This window comes from Nymphaea colorata, chromosome 2 (assembly GCF_008831285.2).
Source record: "Nymphaea colorata isolate Beijing-Zhang1983 chromosome 2, ASM883128v2, whole genome shotgun sequence".
NCBI lineage: Eukaryota > Viridiplantae > Streptophyta > Magnoliopsida > Nymphaeales > Nymphaeaceae > Nymphaea > Nymphaea colorata.
In genome coordinates this window covers 8,854,730-8,878,620 of record NC_045139.1, presented here as the reverse complement: position 1 = coordinate 8,878,620, position 23,891 = coordinate 8,854,730, and the positions used below count along the sequence as shown (strand labels likewise).

Below are 23,891 nucleotides of genomic sequence, written 5' to 3'. Positions count from 1 at the left end.
ATGCTCGCCCATTCCTTGCTCTCATTGGGAAATTGTTATTCCTCCGCAAGATTGTGGAACTCTTCTTACTTTATCTTACTAGGAGCCCCCAACAAGAAAATCTTCCTTATGACAAGGGCGATAGCTTGTTCCGCCCAGTAAAGCGGTCGCCTTTTTCCGTTCGACCAGACAGCCTAACAGGCCATGCACGCATCGTATAAAGGGGAAGAAGAAGATATTGATGTCGCAAATTTGATAGCAACAGGAAACCACAAACTGAACGAAACAGCTTTCTTTTAACAAAGAATGCCCCGACCCCCGGTGATGAGAAAGAAAAATGAAAGGGTAGAAGCTATGTGGTATCGCCTTCCAGCAAGCGGACGTTTCCAACCATGGATTCTACCATCCAACGTATAGTGTAGAACGTAGAACAATTCGTTACAATGAGAAAGAACCTATAAAACAAAGCCCGATAGCTGTTCCTTGGCCTTTGAACCTGTTTTATGAATATGCACTATGAGCCAACACATAAGCACAGAGCCTGGCTTCCCAACCGCTACCAAATGCAGTCAGGAATCTCCCAAGTTCGAAATTACCATATGCTTCCTTCCCTTTTTTAAGTTGATTCGTTTGCCAAGAGCTGGAGCTACTACCCAGTGGATCATTAACCAGGTGCTCAAGCAACAGAAAGCAAAAGAAATACACTAAGAGAAAAAAGGAATTTGCATAGCCTACACCAACTCTGACAACACTTTGCATCTCCAAGACATGAGTATCTCCTTCAGCTGTCCCCATGTTGTAATGCTGGTCAGAACATCCCAAAACTATTCCATGTGCACAAGTTCCATTCAGGTCGCAGCTTCCCCCTTTCCAGAACCAGCAACAAAGTTTCCTCCGAAGTACTCGAAATCATAATCTTCATCAAGATCTTCTACGCTCTTTCCAAAAACAAATGGTTTAGTTCCCATTGTAGTGAAGGGCATCAAGCCAAAAGCTCGAGCTGTCTTGATCTCACGAGCAACACGCCTCTGTGCCTTGGCACTAATACCAGTCTGCAGCAAGGAGATGAAAGAGAGAAAAAAGTGTACTTCAGATACACAACTAAGATCACTTTATTACATGTTTTCCTGCTAACCAAGTATTTGGGTAGCTGACCTTGCTCCTTTTGATAATAATTCCAGCTTCAGTGATGAAATTGGAAAGGAATCTGACATTCTGCAAAAGGGTTTATGAGTATGTAAGCACAGATTGACTTCATTCTGCCAATCAAAATACTAAAACAAGCTTCAAATACATGGCTTCTTCAACTGGGACTCCTCTCCAGATGCCAAATCAAATAAGCATTGATCCATTCACCCAGGTCAAATCATGAGGGCAGATCTGCCCTGTTCACAGCCTATGAACAATACGCAAGTAACTAAAAATGTGGAATAATGTTTTTTATACTTTATATAACACTTACAGGCCCATGAACAAATCAGGTTTTGCCAACCACGATGAACTGGGATCTGCACCCAAATAGCATGATAAACCATAGGATAAACAACTAGAGAATTGGATATGACACCAGGCCCAGCATGCAAGATGAGCCAGATCTAAAATCCTCGAATCATAAAAGCTTCAGCCTGAAAACAGGTGGAAGTCACATGGGGAACCCAAATTCAGTGTCTGCAAAGTGAGGGAAGCCCAACTTTGGCATACCTAAACCATCACCTTTCATATTCACGATAATATTAGATCAGATTCCAACCTCCAGTTTATATATATCCCTGACTGAGTTTAGCAGCTAAAGTTTCAGAAGAATTTCGCTAGTCCAACAAAAAAAAATACACTGGCCAAAAAAATCTGACCAGACATAAAAGGTTGCTCAATCCCCCATAAAGTGAAAAATCTCAACTTCTGCACCCATAAGAAGCTATTATTCATCAGTGAGGAAAGAAGGTGAAAACTCCTGGAATCTTTATCAGCTCAAGAAAAGAGATATACCCGAAAATCCGCTTTTCTTAAGACCTCCTCAGTCGTTGTTTCAAACTCCTCCCTGGGGGCACGCTTCTGAACACCTGGTTTTGTAAGATCAAGATCCTGAGTAAAGGCAAAATGATCATCATTACACCAGTATCAAGTGGCCTTAACATTCACAAAGAAGGTTTAGTATAAATAGACATTTGGGGTTATTAGTCACATTCAACACACGTAGGCCAGTTACCGATAAGGCTAACACAAACAAGTGCTGTAATCAGAAAATAGTAAATACCTTGTCAGAAAAAGATGTTCTCCAAATTGAAAATCAAACAAGGATAGGCACAATGTGGTCATGAAACCATGGTGAGTTTTCTACAGTGAAGACCCAAATGTATTATAATTATTTCTTATTAGAAAATAAAAGCTGAAGGCATTATTATAGCATTTATCACTTTACCACTAAAATTTATTTGATTAAAATTAGTCTATATTTTGTCATGTTCCAGCTTTAGAAAGGGACAATCATTGGTAAACTAATGTGAACTGCCCTTTTTCCAGTTCACAGAACTGCCAAAAAAATTGAGAGATATCCTTTTCTTATGGGAAATTGAACACTTCTTTTTGTGAACAGATTTTCATATCAATGACTGAAGGCAGTTCACATTAGTTCACATTGAACATAGTGATATACATTATTTGTGCAATAATCAATCACGCGTGCACACAAGTGTTGGAAAAATCAGTCTGTGAACTGAAGGGATGCTGATTCGGTGAATCAGCTGATTCACCATTCAGCTGAATCAGTTGTGATGTGAGTTGCCCAAAATATTTAAAAAAATATTTTTCAGAAAGCTAAATAGAAAAAAATGTGCAAATTTTATTAATGTAAAGTACAAAAAACTCAAAATATTTTAAAAGTAGTTAAAAGTGGATGCATGGTGCCTTTGAGTTGGCTGTAGAATTGAATTGATTTGCCAAGGATTTGATTCAGATAGGCTGATTCTGATAACAGACAATGACCTAAATTACAATTCATAACGTTCATAAGCTATTCATTTTGTTTGTAGACAAAGTTGAGCAATTTCAAATACGCATAATGATGAGATAGCTGTTGAAGATAATTTCTCATGCACATGACTGGCCTTCCACAAGTGAGTTTTAGTTTGTCCAGTTTATCTGGTTAAGACAGTTGGAAGAATGCTTTCCATGCAACTTTGGCCCAACCCACCATTTTGGAATTGTTTGATTTTTTGTCCTACCTCCTATTGAAATGTAGGAGCTTCCAGCATTTGTATGAAGTCCCTTGAGTTTCCTATCTAGAATGTATGTTTGTATGCATGAATCGTGCCTATCCAACGTTGACCTACTGTACCTACTTTCTGAACCATTTTATAGGGCCCCCAGCATGAACTGTATGGACCACAGTCCATCACCTATCATGTGAGATCTAATGGATGGGATCTCAAAAGTGGGAGATGAAAAAATGGCAAGCACATTCAAATTGGTGACATGTCCAAACTGCTTATGTTTTTTCTTCATCTCCCATTCTTGAGATAGAGGCAGTTCCGGTGTGCTACAAATTCAAACGCCCACACCTTTTCTTCACCTTTCACTTTTGAGATTTTATTCATCAAATCTCATGCAATGGATGATGGGCAGTGGTCCATAAGTTTCATACCTTTCCACAATCCATATACTTTATAGACCGTACACATGCATAGACATACATATACCCATAAACCCAGGAAATGTCAACAGATGAAATGCAGAAACACCATTGCTCTCATTTGAGTGAACCATAAAATATGGAAAATATCAGAATTTAGATAAAAAATATGTATTTGTCTTGAGTACTTCAATATCTGCTGATTCTTTTATGATAAACAACGTAAACTGAAGAAAACCATCAAACATTATTTTGTGTTTTCACCTTTGCCATGCCATGGTTTGTATAGAACATAAATTTTGGATTAGTGTAAAGCTGAAAAAAAAAAAAAGACAGAAGCTTCATGTATGTATACCTTGACAGTATATGTCACGCCCTGCCTAAAATTCACATCTGGCCTGAATGCATAATCGTCGTTCTTGATCTCATCACTGTAAGGATACGACATGGCAGCCTTCTTCAACTTGCCATCCATTCCATCTGACAACGTATCAAAAGTCTCCATATCATCTGTATTTTGAAATCCTGAACTGTATCCATTGTTGCGTCTTGAACCAAATCCAGCCCTTCCACGTGCCTTTTCCAACCTGTCCAATTTCTGATAAAAGGGATCTGTTTCTGAAGTGCTATCACCGAATCCTCCAAATATTCTCTGTGTAAAATCATATGCAGATTCTACACTCTCACCTAGGTTATTAGTTCCACTGTCTGACGTGTTGCTACCTGGTGAAAGAATTTCACAACCAAGTAAAAGGACTCAGGGCTAACATATATGGGAAAAAAAAATGCAGAAGGGGAAGATGACTAAAGTCCAAGAATGGGTAAAATATTCATTTATTTCCATAACTAGAACAATAGGAAAAAGCAAAAAAGTCATTTATTTCCATCAGTGTTATCTGTATCATACAATACGACTCGTCTGGGTGAAGAAAACCTAGACGATACGGTTGATACGAGATACGCCTACGTATGGCACCTGTATCGGGTGTATCATACGATACAGGAGCTGTATCAGTAGATACACACAATACACCTTGTATCTTATGACATGGGGTCAAAGTTTAAAAAAGGAGCCTGAGGTCCCTTTTTGCTTCATTCTTTTAAACCGAGACCCTCTCTCCCTCTCTCTAAACTTCTCTAAAGCCTGTGAGAGGGAGAGATTTTGCTGGTTTCTCCAAAAAAATGCTGATTTGAGGAAGAAACCATCGATTTGATGAACTCGCAACGTAGTTTACTAAACGCCACAACACTCTAAAGTCTAAACTCATATGTGATAGATGCTCTTTAAACTTGTGATAGATCATGAATGTTTTAATAAGTTATTTTGAATATATAGTCAAACTTTTCATTTTTTGAATTTGTTGTTGTTATATATGCCTATGGTTTATGAATGATGAATGGTGAATGATGAATCATTAATGTGCTTTATGTGTGATGAGTTTTTTTTTTTATAGGAAATACATTGTTCTTAATTTTTTTGATGTTTTGGCTATTTTTCTTGAGTTTTCCTGATTTTTCATGATTCTTAATTAAAAATCAATTTTACGATACGTTACAGTACATTTACGATACATTACGATACGGAGTATAAGCTGGCCCAACCGATACACAATACAATACCCCAGTGACAACATTGATTTCCATAACTAGAAACATATAAAAATGCAAAAACATATAACTGGTGACAAGACTAAGCTTGCATTGCACAGAATGAAATGAAACTTTTTTACTATAAAGGAGATTAGAAAATGATGCAAAAGTTTCATCTAAACGAATTGTGAGAATGTATTCCTTGTAGCATTGAATAGAACGATCTTTGTGCATGCGATGACATCAATGATAGTATTGACGCAAGGACCCAGCTAACAGAAATAGATGGATCAAACCCTCTGATAAGCAATGGCACATGGATGCAACTGCAGACATGGGGATTCAGCAATTTCACTGATAGAAGTGTTTTTAATGTTTTCTCTATGGAATCCAGAACTCCAGAATATGTTTGGAACATGGAAAATAGGATTTATAGCATTAGGTTGGAGGAAGCAACCCTAGGTCCTCATTTCAACTGTCGCACTGGCTATGTTGTTAAGGCCTCGCCTAGGCTTCGCTTAGGCGTGGACTAAGCATGAGTCCACGCCCATCACCTAAGTCCACCACTTAGGCGACAGAATATGTGCTGGCACCTAGGCTGGCACTTAGGCTGCCTATGCACTAACATGGCTAGCCCATGGAAAAGTGAAAAGTCACCTTCCCTTTCAATTAAAGTTTCTTAATTAACTATATATTGTCGTGCACTTAATTTAGTATATTGTTGTGTACTTAATTGAGTATATTTTATATATATATATATATATATACATATACAAGTTAGTATCGTTATGTACTTATTATATGTATTGTTACTGTTGTGTACTTATATGTATACTATTATGTATTGTTAGTCTTTTTTATTATATTATGTCTTTCTTTAAGTACAAACAGATTAAAGCCTTCTTGCAGATTTACATTCCTTATTCTAGAGATTAGATTTTTTTTTTCTTTTTGTAATAGATTACGTTTAATGAGTAAGGTTAACCTTCTCCTATTGATTTTGCATATTCAATGAAGTCAACAATTAATTTTTGATTGTTTAAGTTGATTATGCATGTTATATTACTGCTCTCCACATTTCAAATATTAGTAATAGTTAATCAAAATAACTTGACATATTAACATAACTAAAAAAAAAAAAATTGGTCGCAATTTTTTTGCCTAGGCTCGCCTACGTCAGCCTGGGCACCTTGACAACATAGCACACTCGGAACTAGTAGCTACTAAATACCATACTGAGCATACAAATGAACTTCCTTCCCAAACAAAATTCTGGTGGAAATGGCAAAGAACACTTCCCCAAGCAACTATAAGATTAGTTATCAAAACCATCAGACCACCAAACGGAGTGGAATCCACAAAGAATACTGCAAGTCTGCAACTTAAAACTCTCAAAACAGATGCTCATTTAGACAAAAAAAAAAAATGGTAAAGTCGGTATCCCATAGAGCTGATGGTAAGACCAAGTAAGAATCCTCTGGCAGTAAATTTTTAGATTATGATTGTATTAACATACATGGTGCTACCATCATCATGTATATTCTCACGGCAATCAATTCATAATTCTCTTACATTAGAATGTTCCCCATCATTCCAACGACAATAAGCTTTTGCTTCTGCCAATCCAACAAATCACGTTGGAGATGACATACATATGCATTCTTGGGACAACCCTAATTCTTATTCAAACCATGTCATGGAAGTCTGCACTAAGGATGATGACTTCAGGTAAATATAGGCCTACTAGTAAATCAATATTGAGTTTCATAGTGAAACCTAGACAAAGTAAGATTTGACCTCTTTGGCTTAAATTATCAAAAGATCAAAATGTAAGAAACAAAAGAAAAATCCATCTTTAATACAGTTCTCTGAAAATTAATGACCAGATCACAATTAGAGAAAATTAGTAAACAAAAGTACTTGCTTGATCGAAATGCTACTAACCAGACTGACGGCTGGTGAACAGAGTTCTAATTGCACATGAACTATCACTTTGTCGTAGACATTTGCTCCAACGCAACAACATCATGGAACTAAGTCTCATTCCTGAGCCTAAAAAGAACAGATTAGACTGTAACCATTAGGACAAGAAAAACTGAAGCCATTATATATATATATATATATATATATATATATATATATATATATATATATATATATATATATATATATATAATAGAGTGGGAAATTATACTGAAGACAGAACCAGTTTCGAGTAGTTTTTGATGGCCTTGAAATTTTCTTCCTGGAAAAAAAAATTCTAGAAAAAAAAAATCCAGGAACATTGTAGAAGATTGTACAACAGGAGAAAGTTACACCTTTTCCAAATCCCGAGGCACGTTAGCTGGAGAGGAAGAAAATTTCCTTGGTTTTTGGCACCTGAGGAATTTTTCTCAAAAAAAAAAAAAGTGGGTACCCATTACACAGTGATCCTAACCACTTATATGCAACAGGTTTGATGGCTTTATCCTCTGTAGAAAAACTGACATAAAATATCTGATACTTCAAAAACAACAAATTGAGAGACAAGATGGCAGTACCTTCATATTCAGATAGGCTATTTACCGTAGTAAAGAATAGCAAGAAAAAAAAAACAGAAAACAACTATCAAATAGCTATAACCGTCAATATGGCATCTCTAGTTAAACATAAATAGAGATTTAGAAATTCACCGAGGGACTTGTTCGCATATAGAAATGAAGATGAGAGTAAACTTGAGGCCTACAAGATCAAGGGAGCAACCTACTATGAAATGACCGGAGAGAAAGGACTCTTCGTTGCACGGTACAATAGCATTGCAGGTATATAAAGCCTATTCATCCCCCATAGCTTGCAAACGGAGGATCATTTTCCTTTCCAAGCTCTGCCTTGGCACAAATCCATGGTTCAAAACAATATGTCTGACTGCTTGCCTGTTTAAATGCACACCTACGTTTCTCGTTTTCTGAGATTAATCTTTTTTCGTGCCTTTTCCAATTACAGAAAGGAGCTAGTGGGCTTTAAGGTAAGCTTCTTAAGACCAATAAAAATTAAGCCCCTAGATTCTCCTGTACAGGTATTGCTCTCCTTTGTAAAGGGTATTGGACAGAAAAGGGCAGATTACATTTACATTCTCAATCTGGAGAACAATCACCATAACCTATCAAAACAGTAAGAAATCCTAATCCTTTCTATCTGTCTAAGTCCGGTTTCTGGAATCATAAACTTATATGCAAGTTGTCTGCCTGGTTTTTGTAGCTATACGATCTAGAGAAAATAGGCCTGTCGTATAAGCAAGTGAGGGTCATCTTCTCAAAACAAATTGAAGAAAATATAAGTGCCCATCATGTACGGATGGAAGAATCGCTGAGAAATGAACCAGCCTCCTGCCTCCACCGAAACAAGTTGCTGGAAATGAGGGGCTTTCTAGGATGCTGCTGAAAAAACAAGATAAAGAGGGAGGAATGGGGAGTTTACCTTGGACGCTGCTTCTGCGACCCTCCAATAGGAAGAATCGGAGAGAGATGGCGTGATTATAAGTCAAGAGCGCCGGGAAAAAATGAGACAGAGAGAGCGAGAGAAATTCAGGTTTTAGGACAACTAAAAAAGAAGCTCGCCGGACGAAACGACGAGAGGAGAGAAACCAGGGTTTTTCGTGTTCGATCAACGAGCATTTGGACATGCACGTACTCGGCGGACCATGGATCCAATTCGCCCGGATAAGACATAACTATGTCCAGCAACGGAAGTTGGATCGGATTTGGATTTGGTATAGCTATTACCGCATCTTTTGACTGTTGGGTTATTAGATTCACGTTTAAATGTAGAAAACGCAAAATTGGATCTAAATTTTTACATATAATTGGATTGGAGTTTTGGATATCTACAATCGCATTTATGAGGATTCAGTTAACGGGTTCGAATGCATGAGCACAACGATCGGCTCGGTCGGAGTCTAAAGTCTTTGCTTGATCAGGGCACGGCCAAATCGTCCATTTTGTACCATTTGAGTAACAAAGGCTTGTAACTGGAACGCTGTGTTCTTTGGATGCAATGTTTCATGAATTTGTTCCGCAAAGTGTTGTATGTGTACCAGCTGATACTCACCTCCACAACAACGTTGTTCATATACACTACCAAATTCGAATCAAATGTAAAAAATTTAGATGAACTGCTATATGGAATTTCCTGATTTCCCGCTGTGGGAAATCTTGGAAGAATTGGTGCATGATTCTTTAGAGCCGCCTCATATTGAAAAAAAAAAAAAAAAAAAAAAAAAAAGAAATTGTTCCCCTTACCATTTGATAGGTATTATGTAGTTTTGATCTATGGGTCCTATTGCTGCACCTGACGAATGTATTTGGCATGGTATTTTTGCTGTAGTAATCAAATGTCAAAATTTTGGTACAAGTGAATCTTAAGCAACCGTATGATTCCTTATGCAATAAATTAATTTCTAAAGATTTGCAGCTTCTGCAATAGTTTATAAGAATCTCAACAGCCCTTTTGGTGCGCGCTTCTTGTTTGACCATTTCTGTTTTAAGGGCTCCAGCTTTAGTTATGACCTTCTCCAGTCAAATTTCACCCAAATTTTTAGTGGGCCAAAAGTCTGTTTTGTGAATCGCTTCCCTCTATTCACAATCTCTCCTTTCAAAAACTCTCCATTTGCCATCTTTAGAGCTAATTCTTGGCCTGGCTTGTGTAGCAAAACTTTTTTCCCTTTGAAGCCTCTGCATGGGCTCTCTTCCACCCATTGATCACACTCTTCCATATTTGTTTGAGAATGAATCCAGAATATTTGCAAGTGTTTGTTTGGCTTTGACAGTGCTTGTATGTTCTATTGAACCACTCCATCTCTATAGTACAGAAGTATTAGCCCTGAGGGGTGCAGCGTTGCTGCTTGGGCTGACCGCCGGTAAAAAACTATCCGCCAATTCAATTTCTATGAATGTTACCCTTTTGAACTGCAAACAGATGATACACTATGCTCTAGTTAATATCAGGTCCCAAAGCAGCCCTAAACCCTGGGAGCGAGAGGAAGGACAATGGATTTGACCTCCTATTGAGTACTACTCAGTCCATATTTTAGTCCATTTTCTTTATTTGTGTTTCAATTTTTCTGTTGCATCCTAGGGTTTGTTGGATCAGGTGCCGCTGACACCCATCTAAGAATCCCAAGTACCTAAAAAGGTCGGAGGAAGCTTCAACGTAATATGAAACTCCAGAAGATGCACCATTTTTCATGTCCAAGTAACGTAGTAGCATGCTCTCATGGATATCTCCACCTTTAAGGAAGGCTGCTTGATTGGAGATCAAGGTGGGGGTCAAGATGGGCAAGTCACACTTATTTATGAATAAATTTCAATATGAAAGTTAATCGCCTTTCGCAAGCATGTACATTTGCTGCTACCCAACTAGATCAAAGGACCATTCACAATAAAATCTTTGCTTATTTGCAGCAAAATAGCTTTTCCAGTCAATAGAACGGGGCAGAGAGCTTTGTCCTTGCGTGTCTTTCTTTTTAAAGTAAGGCTCGTAACTAAGAGTTCTACCGACTTGAGATGTTGTTCAAATAAGAAAACCTTCTCTGATCTAGAGGTGGGTGTTTGAAAATTTACTAGTGGCTCTTCATTAAACAGAAAGATTTAATGGGTTTCGAAAACTTCGACAAAATTTAGAAGGATATGTAAACTTCTCAAATATGAATGACAAACTAATATCTCGAGCAAGCCTAAACAAAAAGTAAGCAGGTAATAATCTTATAAATAAGAATAACAAACTAACCAAACATGGGCAAACTTTTGACCCATCATAAAAATAAATACATCCCTTCATATACCATATTATTTAGACATGCAAACAAAGCCAGAAGAAAACTTTTGGAAGGTTGGCTGGCCTAAAAACTCCTGTGTTAAAGTTTAGAATTCAAAATAAGTGATATGTCTGCCATGTTCCCCAGAACACAAAATTTCTCCCGAAGTTCAGGAGCTCACTAGTCCAATAAATAGAAGAATGACCAACTTTTACACAAATTGTTAAGTGGATAAGATCAGTCACATGGTCACCGCTGCAAATGGGGCTGCATATGCTGTGAAATTTGCCAACAATGTGGGAGGATTAGCTTCCAATGAAATCATGCTGGGAGAATTAGCTTCAAAAATTGGAAGGAGAATGTAGGTATTGTTGACCTTAGCAGTGACACCAATATGTGAAGAACATCTTGTCAAAGCATAATAGTAAAGCATGGGGAGCTATTGGATAGATACTTTAGTGTCAGTTTCCCTCAAAAGGCATCTGCTTTTTCTTTTTGGCGCATTTATCACTTTAAATGGAATCCAAACATGAGCCCCTCATTTGATTCGCCAATCTCATCAACCACCAAAAAATCAGCATGGATTAGTAAATTAACATGAAGTTGCAAGAGGGAAAAAACGATGAAAGAACCAAGAGTGGTAAGAAACTCCTGACTCTACATAACATACGAGCAGATCGTCTCATACTTGTGGCTTAGACACTAGAACACAACCTACACCAAGTCAAGGATGTCACCACCCTTGAGGATGAACTCTGGTAGGAAAGTTTTAAGTTGGGGGCAAATAGACATTGTCAGACAAGCAAATCCTGTTTCTGTATGGCTTTATTTAAGAAGTAATTCAGTCTTTGATTCAATCAGAATGTTAGAAAATACAAATCTGAATTAGTAATTATTGTCTTGATGAACAATAAAAGTCCCATGGTCACGGAAAACGAGATTGGAAAATATCCTTCTCTTCAGTCGGTTTCCCTCAAAGCAGACCGTCCGCCTATCTAACAATAAATAGACATGAACAGTTACCTTGCCTTTCCAACTCTAGGTCTAGATTGTGGACACACACACACACACACACATAGAGCTTCTGTCCTGCAGCATGCCTGGATTGGATGTATATTACCAACAAAAATGTTCTCCATTCAGCAAACCAATTTCACAGCTTCATGGCTCAATTATGAACAAAGGCTGCAAAGAGGAATTAGTGAGCTAAGAAAAAACATTTAACATAAAAACAAAGAATCAAAAAAGGACATCAAGGTGTACCATGTCCACGGTGACTGATTTACCATCATCCACAAGAACCTCAACTATTGTCCCTGACTGATCGGCCTAGACAATTACAAATGCATCTACAGTTAGCTCACTGTCAGTTTCTGAATAGTAAAAACAAGAAATACGGCAAAAGATAAATCCTACTTATAAAGAATGTCACAGGAACCATGTTATGTGTTCAATCAGCTTCAAACTTGAGTAATCCAAGTCGTACCAAATTACATGGCAAATTATTTCATAATGATGGTTGGCTCGATGTATAAATAAGTTCTCACATATGCACATACAGACACATACATGCAGACACATTACACACCTGTATGCACCGCATGAACAGCATCTCTGTGCACAAAAGTGGATATATATATATATATATATATATATATATATAGAGAGAGAGAGAGAGAGAGAAAGAATGCTTGATGATTTCTGTTGATCAAATTTCTTCCAGAGGTACAATTGCTGAATCATAGCCAGAAATTGGGCAACAAACTTTATTTGTCACCATATGTTCCCTTTCTTACAAGAAAACAGACAATTTTCTCAAAATCATGCAATCAAATCCAAATCTGAGGTTCCCAAATTCCTAGTTTACTGGGATATCCGTGGATTATAATAACATAAGAGCATCTTCAGTGCAGTTATTGTACATATCTCTTGATTGCTTGTCACAGTATGTATAGAGGCTTCCTACTATCTTTCATTTTAGCTCTTTAAAATGCCTCACATTCTTCAGTCATTTTCTTCAGGTGCTTCATTGATGTCAAAAATTTCTTTGGCCCTCAACTTCTATGCTAGGAAAAAAAAAAAACAATTAAAGATGACCGAAAAGTAAATTTTTTTAGTAAATCAAAGTATATACAATCATAAATTATTGGGTGTTGTACTACCACTAGAGTGTAGAGTATAGCATATGCCCAACATCGTTCTTAGGTTTTTATCAGCAAGGTTTTTTTCCAGTATTCATCGCCAAAGCTGTTTTCCTTGGGAAAGACTCAGTTTTTTAAAAAATAAAACATCGACATGTTAGGTAAAAATACAAGAAATGAAAAACTAATAAATATTGTATTGCATTTAGGAGGTCATGTTAAATACCTAAAACAAGAGGAAATAAAACAGTGAAACAAAAGTTGAAAAAAATAAATACAGAAAATGAAATAAATAAATAAATAATCGTGAAAAAAATTGTGATGAATTCATTTTTAACATTTTTTCAATATATCGCAATTTTTCCCTTTTTTATTGTCTTCTTTGTTTTTTTCGTTAATATCACGATATTTTTAAAAAATATGGTGATATTTGTGGCTATGGAATATAGACTCCATAGAGTATGTACATACGATTGTGTGTTAAATACATAATAAATTATGGTGTTACATGCTTTGATCTATACAAGCCTGACCTTCAAAAAGAAAGGCAACCACTTGATCATGTTTAAGAAGCTGCTCATTCACACAGCCACTAGTAGGTTCACAAGAAATTACACCCAGCAACTACCATACTCAAAAGTCAGAATGGCATTTCAACCATCAATTCAGTTTGTAACCAGAATCAGCATTTTAATAAGTGTGAAGATAACATATTAAAAACGCCATGCATTTGGAAAGAAACAGTGAGAAATAATGACCATGCGGTCAGTTACAAACTTACAATACATGAAATTTGTCATCTTGCTCCTGAATTTTTTAATAAATGTTAGTAAAGAAACATGAATATTAACACTCTCTCCTCATCAGATTCTCTGGAACCTGATTATTAGTACTTTAAAAGAACCTGTTTTGAATGAAACAACTAGATGTACAATGCAACCAGGAATATGTTGTTATGATTTATGACATCAGGTCTTTCTGGTCACAACATATGTAAGCATGCTTACAACTATCAGAAACTATAGATCAACTAATTATACAACCAAGACGCATAATCAGATTACATACATACTGAATTGTATTCCCCATATTTTGGTGTGCCCTCATTGCTCCAAGTTAAAAAACAATGATTTCAGTTAGTTTAACAGTGCATATAAATTCAGCCTAGCTTGTTTGTTGCGAATTATGGCTCAGATCATGATTTGTGGAAGAAATTGCATTTTTGACTTACAAAATTTTGCTACAGTGTGATCTGTGAATTTTTTATGCATTTAATCTTCCTTCCACCTTGAAATAAGGTGCTCCAAAAGGTTTCTAGTCAAATAAACTATGTCCATGTCACACATCAAATTATTTCTGAGGTTTGATCACTTGATTGGGGATGGTTTAAGGACAGGGAACAATGACTTGGAAAGAACCATCTTTGAAATAACCATATCGGCAAGGTAACACATATACCAACCACAGTTCACCCCCTGCCACCGACTAAAAATGAATTCACTCCTTCCTTCCCCTGACCCACCTTCCACCCTCCAATGAGTTTGTCCTATCATCTTAGACACCAGCGCATGCCATTTGGATAGCCGTATGTGATGCCATCTTAGCCAATGATTGTCCAATCTAAGCTACTTTGACATTGTTTATAATAAAAAAAAACATGTTGCTGCAGACTTAATAGAGAAAAGCTCTAATGTGATAGCTCATAGTTGGAATCAGAATCACAAATATTCTTTATGTGTTTTAAACAGCAATGTTTTTGTTGGGTATAATACAGAAAAGTTATTTTTCTCAGAAAAATCTCAGCAAATTGTTTTAAAAAATTTTAAAAAGAAATTCTAGAAAATAAAACACAAAAAAGAAGGGGAAAATTCAGCAATCAAAAATGAAAAAAATTATGAAAAATGTGACAAGATGTGTTTTTTTCGTGCTTTTTTGTTTTGGCATCCTTTTCAAAAGACACATTTTTCCCAGCTTTATTCGGCTGACCTGTTTTTTATGTTTCTATCGCTTTTTTTAGTGCAATTTTTACTTAAAACAGTGTTCCTGGATTTTCTGTCCCATTGATAGCATGGTTGATCGGAGAATGCTGGCATCCAAAGAATACAAGTGTTCTTGCGGGTTGAAACTAAACATGCAGATATAAATAGTATTCCTAGTCTGACTATCTTCAGCCAGGTTGTCAGCTCAAAGTCTCCTTCCATCTATAGATACTCTAACTGAAAGATAATGGTAACTTGTGGTTATCTTAGGAACTGCTCACCTGATACCAATTTACTCTTAAGCAAACAAATTATTGGCAACCTCAAACAAGGTAGGCATACGGTGTCTTTGGGAAGCAACTTCAAGCTTTCCAACAAACGTTGCTCTCAACTCTCAAGAGAGAGATGAAATTTAAAGGCAAGAGGAATTGACAAAGGACAATAGGTAATAAGTTTCAGCGCTTACTTCAATCTCATTCATCAGCTTCATTGCCTCAACAATGCAGAGAACCTGCCCTTTCTTAACCTTGTCCCCAACCTGCATAAGAAAAATGCCGTCATAAAAACAGAGAAAACAATTATGCAGAACAAACAAGCTAAGAGATAATACAAAGTTTGAAGAAGCAACCTTTACAAATGGTGGCTCCCCAGGTCCTGGGCTTCGGTAAAATGTTCCAGCCATAGGGCACTTAAGTGGTGGATGAGATGAGCGGCTTGATTTGGCAGCAGGAGGTGGAAGAGCTGGGATTGCTGAGGGGGCAGGAGCTGGGGTAGCCACTGGAGAAGGAGGCGGTTGAGTTGAAGCCATGGGCTGTGGAGCGGGTGGCTGCATCATGACCATTGGAGCTGGAGATGGTGGCTGCGGCAAAGCTTCTTTTTTTCTGATAACAAGCTCACAGTCAAGTTGCTTTAACTGCAGCTCTACAATATCTCTGGAGTCAACCAGCCTAGAAACACAACATTAGCAACCTCAATCAAGCTTCAACCATATTAGAGATTCTTCGAAAGAGGGGGAGAAAAACACTTGGTTTCGTCCACAGTAAGAATAGTTTGAGAAAACGCAAATGCATCCAGAAACAAAAGTACGTCCAATCCATTATTCAACAATAAATGAAGCAACGGCTTATTACTTGACAAGGTTAGCTACTTCAGCCATAAACTCGGTTATTGATGAGTCTGATACAGAAGCAGTTGAAACACTCTGTTTTTCTGATTCTATATCCTCCTTTTGAGGCTTGGCCACACTTGAGTTATCTGCAGAAGAGTTCGACGGGTGGGAAGATCCTTCAACAGGAACCTTAGAAGATCAAAACTAGTCAGTTTGTTGTAAAAAAATCATACACAGTTAGCTGCAGAAGCGATCACCTCATTCAACTGTGATTTCATAATAGTAGATCGATGCTGAAGGGAACCCTGCAAGATGAAAATGAACATAAATTAGTTTAGATGTAGAAATGGGGGCACATGGTGTGCAGGCACATGCGTGGCGAGCATTACTGACTAACTGCAATAGCCTTCAGTTTGCGGCATCACTGAGGGGAACCACCGTATTTCTGTGCATGTTTAGGAGTACTTACAGTATTTTTCTCTTTCCTTGTCCAGTCCCAATCTTTTCCTTTCACATTGAATCAGGAAAAGGAAAAGACACAATGTGAAGCAGTACCACTAGTTGAGTACGACTTCCGAGGCGAATGAAACAGTGCCAAATTCAGAAAAGGTTGCACGCCGAAGAGGATCTATCTGTTCCCACTTCGATGCGGTTCGTCGGTAATCCAAATGGGGCCACTAAAAAGCTAAGTACCCACATCCACAGGGGATAAAGTAACTCCATGCCCGCATAGAGTAGGGGAAAAGACAAGGAAGCTTCTTTGAGCTCCATCATGTTATACTCACTCTCATCTTGCAAATACACGTCGTAGCAAATGTACAAACTACATACTTTCTCTCTGCTTTTCCCTCTTAGATCCGGCAAAAGAAGAGCTCTTCTACCATGATGAAAGCCTAAAACCAACTAAATTTAAGAAGGCGGCTTCCTCAATGCAGCTAATGCAATCCTTTCACGAACCGATCAGAACCCAATGCAACGAAAATACTAGCCTGAGAATAAAAAGTTGACGCGGCGACGGCGAGATTCGGCCTCGGGGAAGGCCGGAACGACAGATTCGAGGGAACGAGGTGGCACTGAGCTCCGAGTCGAGACGTCTTGGCAGCCACCGGCGCGGCAGATGCCGCCGTGATCGAAGACGAAGACGCCATCACCAAACCAACAACAAACACCAGAATATGATGATGATGAACAAGGGCGGCGAGTTCCCCCTCCTACCTGCGCCGTCCCGCAGAGAGAGAGAGAGAGAGAGAGAGAGAGAGAGAGAGATGGGAAGTGCGAGGATATCGGGAGAGAAATCGGTTCTGTTTGTTTCGGGGGTGGAGAGGGAGATAGAGAGAAAGAGAGAAAGAGGGGGGGAATCGGTCGCGCTAAATCCGAACCAATCAACGGTCAGATATTCGCCTCTTTGACGACGCCGAGCTTAGGGGACTCAGTGAGGATGAGACACCAAGGGAGCGTGGGGCCTCATGTTTCCGAAGAAAATGACAAATTTGTCCTCAATGACGTATTCTAGTCTTTTCCGCAGCTCCTTCTAGCCCTTTTCCACGCCAACGACTAGAAAACATCCTTTCCTCCTTCACTATCGCTTCAAAATCTGTGCATCCAGCTGACTCTCGTTAAAGCTGGGCTCCTGAACGAATTCCAGCTTAATCATTTGTTTAATGGATTGAGTTTTCATGAGTTGATTCATTCAAATAATCAAATTTAATTCAAGTTCAACACGTAATTATTGAGTCCAGCTCGAGCTTTAATCGAGTTTGTCGAGTCTTAATCAAGTCGATATATTTCAACGAGCTTACAAGTTTGTTAAGCCTTAATCGAGTCGAGCTCGAGCTCAACATGAATATCAATTCTATTCAAACAAGTTTGTCAAGTCTTAATCGAGTTGAGCTGCAGATCAACACGTAATGATGAATATCAATTCTATACAAACAAATCTGTCAAACCTTAATCAAATTCGAACTCAACATATAACGATGAATATCAATTCTATTCAAACGAGTTTATCGAGTCTTAATCGAGTCAAGGTCAACCTCAACCCATAACTACCAAGTCAAACTTAGTTGCTTCTATGGAGCTATTATCGAGCTCAAGGTTTCATTAGTCAAGCCGAGTTCAAACTGACTAAACTCGAGTTCTCTTCACCCCTAGGTTTAGGTGAACAGTTTAACTAATAGCCTTTCACTTGTGTACAGCGTAAGAGAGTAACATTTATGAAAAACCGAGCCGAGGTACCCTTCTATATATATACCTTACTTCACCTAACTATGCTACACTCTTTAAAGCATATATTTTAATATCATTTAGCTTAGACAAAAAAGAATTCTGTCCCAAAACACCAAATCTCCCTCTCCCAACGTAAGGCCATAACAGCCTGCATTTGCGTAGAAATCACATTCTTTTAAATTACACAAACACGATCTAACTATGAATATTGTTTTTAAATTTAGTCGGATGTTAGACATGACAATATAATTAAAATGTGTTTGGAAGATTATCAAAACTAAGTTTGTGAGAAACTCAATTTTAACAAAATGTCATTAAAGTGAATAACTTACTTGTTTGCTTCCAAAAGAAGAGAGAGAAAGCTATCAAGTTTACTTGTTTATTTGAAGTAAGTGCGGCAGTAATAGTGATGGTAGCTTCGGCTTAAATCCCATAAAAGTTTGGGTCACTAGACATTGTCACACTAAGGTTTCAAGTACATTAAAGACAAGATGAAAGCTACAAGTACCGGTGGACATCATGTCAAGCAGCGGTATAGCTAGAATTTCTAAATTAAAACTTTTAAATTTTGATAAAAACCGAAATATTATTTTTTAAAAATTTTATATAAAACAAGTGAAATTTTCTAAAACTTAGATGTATTTTTTTTTTAAACTTACCCATTGAGTAGTAGGGTACCTACCCATAATGAGTTGGGCCTGAGCTGACTATTCAACTTCAAGACCCAAGTCACCCATCTTAAATTTAAGAAAAAAAAAAGCAAAAAAATAAAAACAGGTCCGGCAAGATATACAGGGCTCAATTTGGGGATACACGCCACGCCTTCAATCGTCATCCTTCTTATTTTTTATTTCATTTTTTTCTTTCTCTCTCCTCTATTTTGGCCTTTGGGCCTGTCCGACCTGACTTTGTCGAACCACGGAGGGCTCGGCTGGGTTCAATGCTCAGCCCTAGTCACAAGAAATGCTCAGCCCTAGTCACAAGATATACACATGGCAAATAAATGATCGATCTTAATTTGCCAATTTCCACGGTTCACGCCAAGGGAATGATACGAAGAAGGTGAGCATTGGAAAGACCTGGTGCTTTATTTTATGTCCCGTCTCTGTCGCTGTACCACCATACAGCTCAATATATTCAAGAGCATTCACCGCTTAAGAAAACTATAATCGACAAAGCTTTTAAATGTGGGACGACAATGCTGATTATGTGCCCAAGATATCTAAACATTATCGCAACTTCTTGTTGCTATTGCCAAAAGCGCCCTTTCTCTTTACCGTGTCAACCTTTGGTGACCAAGGGTCTCTCTCTTTTAGGTTGCGTTTGATTACAAGTCCAACCCTCCCCCTCCATATGACTTCAAATCCATAATTTTTTTTTTTTTTTACTAAAAAGTGGATTTGAAATCCACGTTGAGGGTAGATGTTAAAATCCACAGTTTGACACAACTGTAAATCTCAACTGTCATGGATTTGAGATTCCCTTGAATATGTAAATCTCAACTGTCATGGATTTGAGATTCCCTTGAATATGAGATCCATAGGGAATCAAACACAACCTTTATGGTTTCATAAATCAATCGGAGCTTTCGGATCTGAAATCTGCTGATCGCATATCTAGAGGCAGAGACAAGAGGCTGCTAGGGCCCATGGCTTTCTCTCAAATTTTTAAAAATTCAAAATTTTACATACAAATTAAAAAAAAATTCAATTTAACATAAATAAATATAAATTTAAAAATTATATTTTGATCCATGTTAAAATTTTGAAGCTTTAGTTTGGTCCCTGCAATGAAAAAATAGTGGCTCATAAAGCCTCAAATCTTAGGGCTGATCCAAATCTTGGAACCGAGATCGGAGATTTGATAAAAGAGAGATAATATAATTTGGATAGGACAATGTTGAGAAAAAAAAAAGCTAAATTTTTTTGTTTTCATGTTAAGAAAGTTCTCGTCATGCTCTTGTTTGATGATAATTGTTCTGAAAAGTGAACTAAGTAAATTCCTTGTCTAAAGAGCCACAGATTATATAACTATAAGCAAAAGGTAAGTTTGAAAAAATAAAATCTTCAAAGTCACAAGCAAGGATCCAAGATAGTTGGGAGAAGAGACATTTATTTGTCAATTTTTAATAAAACTAAAGCTTGCGACAAAAAAAATTTCACGAGCACCAATGTCAATCCTAAATATTTAAACTGGAGCTAACAGAAAATTATGAGTTGTTTTCCACAATTACCATAAAATGGTGAACCTAATGGAAAAAAGCGACAGAAATGGGTGGCCATGGATAACGCAGCCGTCAACGCCACCTCGACAACTGTCTCCAGTCAATGAAGGTTAAAGCAAGATGCACGGCGTTATCCACGTGGCAAAAGCAGACACGGAGAGCTTAACTTTCCCACGAATACAATGACTTTTTTTTTTTTCGGCTTATGATCCGCACAGCTACCATGGTCGCCCTCTCATGAATTGCTTGAGCAAAGAATTTTGCAGAAGAAGAAGAAGGAGGAGGAGGGGGAGGAATGGCTCTGAGGATTCCGATCATTTCTCCTTCGTCTATGAGTCCCTGTCAGATGACTTCGCGTGGCATGCAATTGAATTCTTCTTTCCCCTTTGTCCAGCACAGACTGTCCATTGATCATCCGAGTGGAAGGAGGAATCAGGCCACTGGTTGCACTCGGGTTCGGATGGGGTGCAGGACCGAGAAGAGAAGAGGAGCTAGGGTTCTGGCATCCGCCAACCAGGATGTTGCCGGAGCCGCGGCGGCCACCGGAGTGGTGACGGAGGTGAATGGGGACACGTTCTGGCCGATCGTAAATGCCGCGGAGGGGAAGATCGTTGTTCTGTATATGTACACTCAAAGGTAATCGGAAAACGATCTCTCCTTTTCGTCTTTTGATGTTCTCGTTTGGAATTCCTTTGTTTCAGACGAGCTTTCACATATTATTTCTGTTCCCTCGATTATCTTCGTCGTTTCTCTACTCGTATATAGACTTACAAGCGCTGCTCAATTAAGGGACTCTTCCGGCCAATTGCGCTCGTTCCCTAACAAAGAAGCATAGTTTTTATATGATCCACATGCTCACATGCTTCCTGCTCTTCATCCTTGCTGGAGTAGTGTTGTTAAAAAGCTGAGGATCATATTTTCGGATGATAGACGATCCCTCTTCAATTTCAGAGGATTCTATATATCCCGTCTGAAAACAGTTTGGGGTGCCACCAAGTGTCATTCTACAATTTACACATGTAGAAGGCCGGGAAAGTTAAACAAGATAGACAACATTTGAAGATCTGACAAGCAAAAAAGAAGTTGTATCCTGTGATATTGACCAAGTATGGGTTTCACTTTTATGCAAGTATCAGTATATTTAATTTATCGTTTGGAAATATTATCGGAAGAACAGATCTTTATGTCCTCTTGAAGTCCTCACCTGCTGTTTCTTTAACGCACTAAAAACCAGTTCTGCTCTTGAACGAGAATGATGAAAACCTGCCATTCTCGAATGGAGGAAAAATCAAAATCACCTATTAATGTAGGTAAGTATGGCATGCTAAAGCAGGAAGTCGTACAAAGAAACCTCAAAATTTTGCTTTTTTGAATCATCCAGTTAACATTCCCCAAGATGCTTAGTTTGTGCAACGTTGTGCATTGAACTCCTCAAAGTATGTATGTCACGATTCACGAATACAAATTATAGCGATAATTTACGAAGGAATGCCACATATGAGGTAATTTTTTAGTACATATTTGTATTTTCTACAAAGCCTGCGGAGTTTCTTGTTAAACATCCTTAAAATAAATAAATTATAAAAAGAATATTTTAGTAGCAGAAAATTGGAGATTGATAAAAAAAAAATTATCTACGTAAGAAGAGGAAAAAGCACGAAAACTGTGAACACTATAACGGTATTGCAATATCTTTATTTCGTTATCATTTCACATATATTGTGATATTAACGTTTTGAACTAAAGAAAGCTTATTAGGATATGTTTGTAGGATTTTAGGTTTAGTTCAGTTAGTAAATTCAATACTTTGTCAATCTTTCAATCGATGGCACTTTCAGACCTTCTACCTCGTTATTTTTCTGACATATGAAATCAGACATTCAGAGCAGATCAATTGATGTTTGCAGGCTACCTATCCTTTCTATATAAAAAAATCTGGTAGACTTCAAAACGAAGCTTGGTAACAATATCTAATGAAGCCGCGCATCATTTATATTTGGTACTTATTGTAGAGTTGGTATTTACAGGTGTGGTCCGTGTAAGGTGATGGCCCCTAAATTCGAGAAACTGTCAGGGAAATGTCTGGACGTTGTCTTTCTAAAGCTTGACTGCAATGAAGAGAACAAGGTCAGGATAATTTCTTATTTCTGTCTGTTTATTGTAGTTTCTAAGCGTAGCTCAGAATTCTGGCGTTGCTCCAAGTTTAGAGTCTCATGAACATTGACTACATCTGCTACTAATTCGATGTGAACAATGCCTGAGTCAGTCCAGTCAATTGCGCCTGTCATAGCTGATTATATTTCATACTTAGTGCAGGTGATATTGCAGAACAGTTCAAATTGCTTAGTTATTGAAATGTTGGTGGTACACGCAGAACTTTTTTTTTTGTTTTGGTGCTGGGTTGCAGATCTTCCCGGAGACCCTGCTTCTTTGTGTCTTCCAATGTGCATCCATAACTGTTGTAAACGTGATGACCACAGAACATCTATGTTAGGCACCTGGTCCTCACTCAGCAGAGTGATTTAGCTTTCACCTTGACTTTGATCCCTCTCCCTAACAAATCAACCGGGAAAAACTGCAAGCACCCCATCTTTTTCCTGTTCAATGGATGCTCTTTGCTTGCATGTCTGCCTTCTCGCTAATTTATTGTGAACAATCTATTTTGGACACATCATGTATTTATTTCTGTCATTGGTAACTTGATGTGCATTTCTGTTTGCAGCCTCTGGCCAAAGGGTTGGGCGTAGCAGTAGTTCCAACCTTCAAGATCCTGAAGGACGGTATGGTTGTGAAAGAGGTGGTGGGGGCAAAGTTTGATGAACTTTTGGCATCACTTGAAGCAGTAAGAAGTTGACATGCGGAACATGGTCCGCTGATTCTATAGGCTAAGATGACAGAAATGCCTGGGCTGAGTGTGCCGCTTGATTGGCAACTTTCTGCCCAATCTCCAGTCAAATGTATTCTTCAACATTGGAGGCTTAACATGAAGATGCCAGCCTATAATGATTATCCGTCACTGAGTTGTATCATTTGAGTTATTGTAACATTTATTAATGTTCAAATTGGATGTACATTAGGTGTGAGAAATGGGGCAATTAGTGCTATTGCCTACAATTAAATGACACCAATGGCCTTCGAGATTGCTTACAGATATATCATGGCCTTTTGTTGTTGGCACTATGACATTGATGTTTATATACGCAAACGAAGGTTCATCGAAGAGGA

General features: G+C 37.9%; 3 protein-coding genes across 5 annotated transcripts; 1 reads left to right on the top strand and 2 right to left on the bottom strand.

Annotated features, from left to right (window-relative positions):
• Positions 1 to 362: 362 nt before the first annotated feature.
• LOC116248921 (uncharacterized) lies at positions 363 to 8,864 on the bottom strand. Of its 3 annotated transcripts, XM_031621958.2 has the most exons (6): positions 8,654 to 8,864; positions 7,142 to 7,249; positions 3,963 to 4,330; positions 1,966 to 2,061; positions 1,135 to 1,194; positions 363 to 1,031 (listed from the first exon to the last, which is right to left on the bottom strand). In XM_031621958.2, the coding sequence occupies exons 1-6, from the start codon at positions 8,856 to 8,858 to the stop codon at positions 828 to 830; spliced, it is 1,041 nt and encodes a 346-aa protein (XP_031477818.1). In that variant the 5' UTR covers positions 8,859 to 8,864; the 3' UTR covers positions 363 to 827. The 3 variants fall into 3 exon arrangements, with proteins under 3 accessions (XP_031477818.1, XP_031477819.1, XP_031477820.1); XM_031621959.2 differs by lacking the exon at positions 7,142 to 7,249; XM_031621960.1 differs by lacking the exons at positions 363 to 1,031; positions 1,135 to 1,194 and adding an exon at positions 1,201 to 1,878.
• Positions 8,865 to 11,779: 2,915 nt separating this feature from the next.
• On the bottom strand, positions 11,780 to 17,561 carry LOC116248363 (biotin carboxyl carrier protein of acetyl-CoA carboxylase, chloroplastic-like). The gene is made up of 7 exons (XM_031621116.2): positions 17,206 to 17,561; positions 16,474 to 16,521; positions 16,239 to 16,405; positions 15,737 to 16,055; positions 15,575 to 15,646; positions 12,252 to 12,317; positions 11,780 to 12,173 (listed from the first exon to the last, which is right to left on the bottom strand). The coding sequence occupies exons 1-7, from the start codon at positions 17,362 to 17,364 to the stop codon at positions 12,150 to 12,152; spliced, it is 855 nt and encodes a 284-aa protein (XP_031476976.1). The 5' UTR covers positions 17,365 to 17,561; the 3' UTR covers positions 11,780 to 12,149.
• A 3,310-nt stretch (positions 17,562 to 20,871) lies between these two features.
• LOC116248364 (thioredoxin F-type, chloroplastic-like) lies at positions 20,872 to 23,819 on the top strand. Its single transcript, XM_031621117.2, has 3 exons — positions 20,872 to 21,302; positions 22,694 to 22,793; positions 23,389 to 23,819. Exons 1-3 carry the CDS (start codon positions 20,962 to 20,964, stop codon positions 23,518 to 23,520), a joined length of 573 nt encoding a protein of 190 aa, XP_031476977.1. The 5' UTR covers positions 20,872 to 20,961; the 3' UTR covers positions 23,521 to 23,819.
• The last annotated feature ends 72 nt before the right edge of the window (positions 23,820 to 23,891 follow it).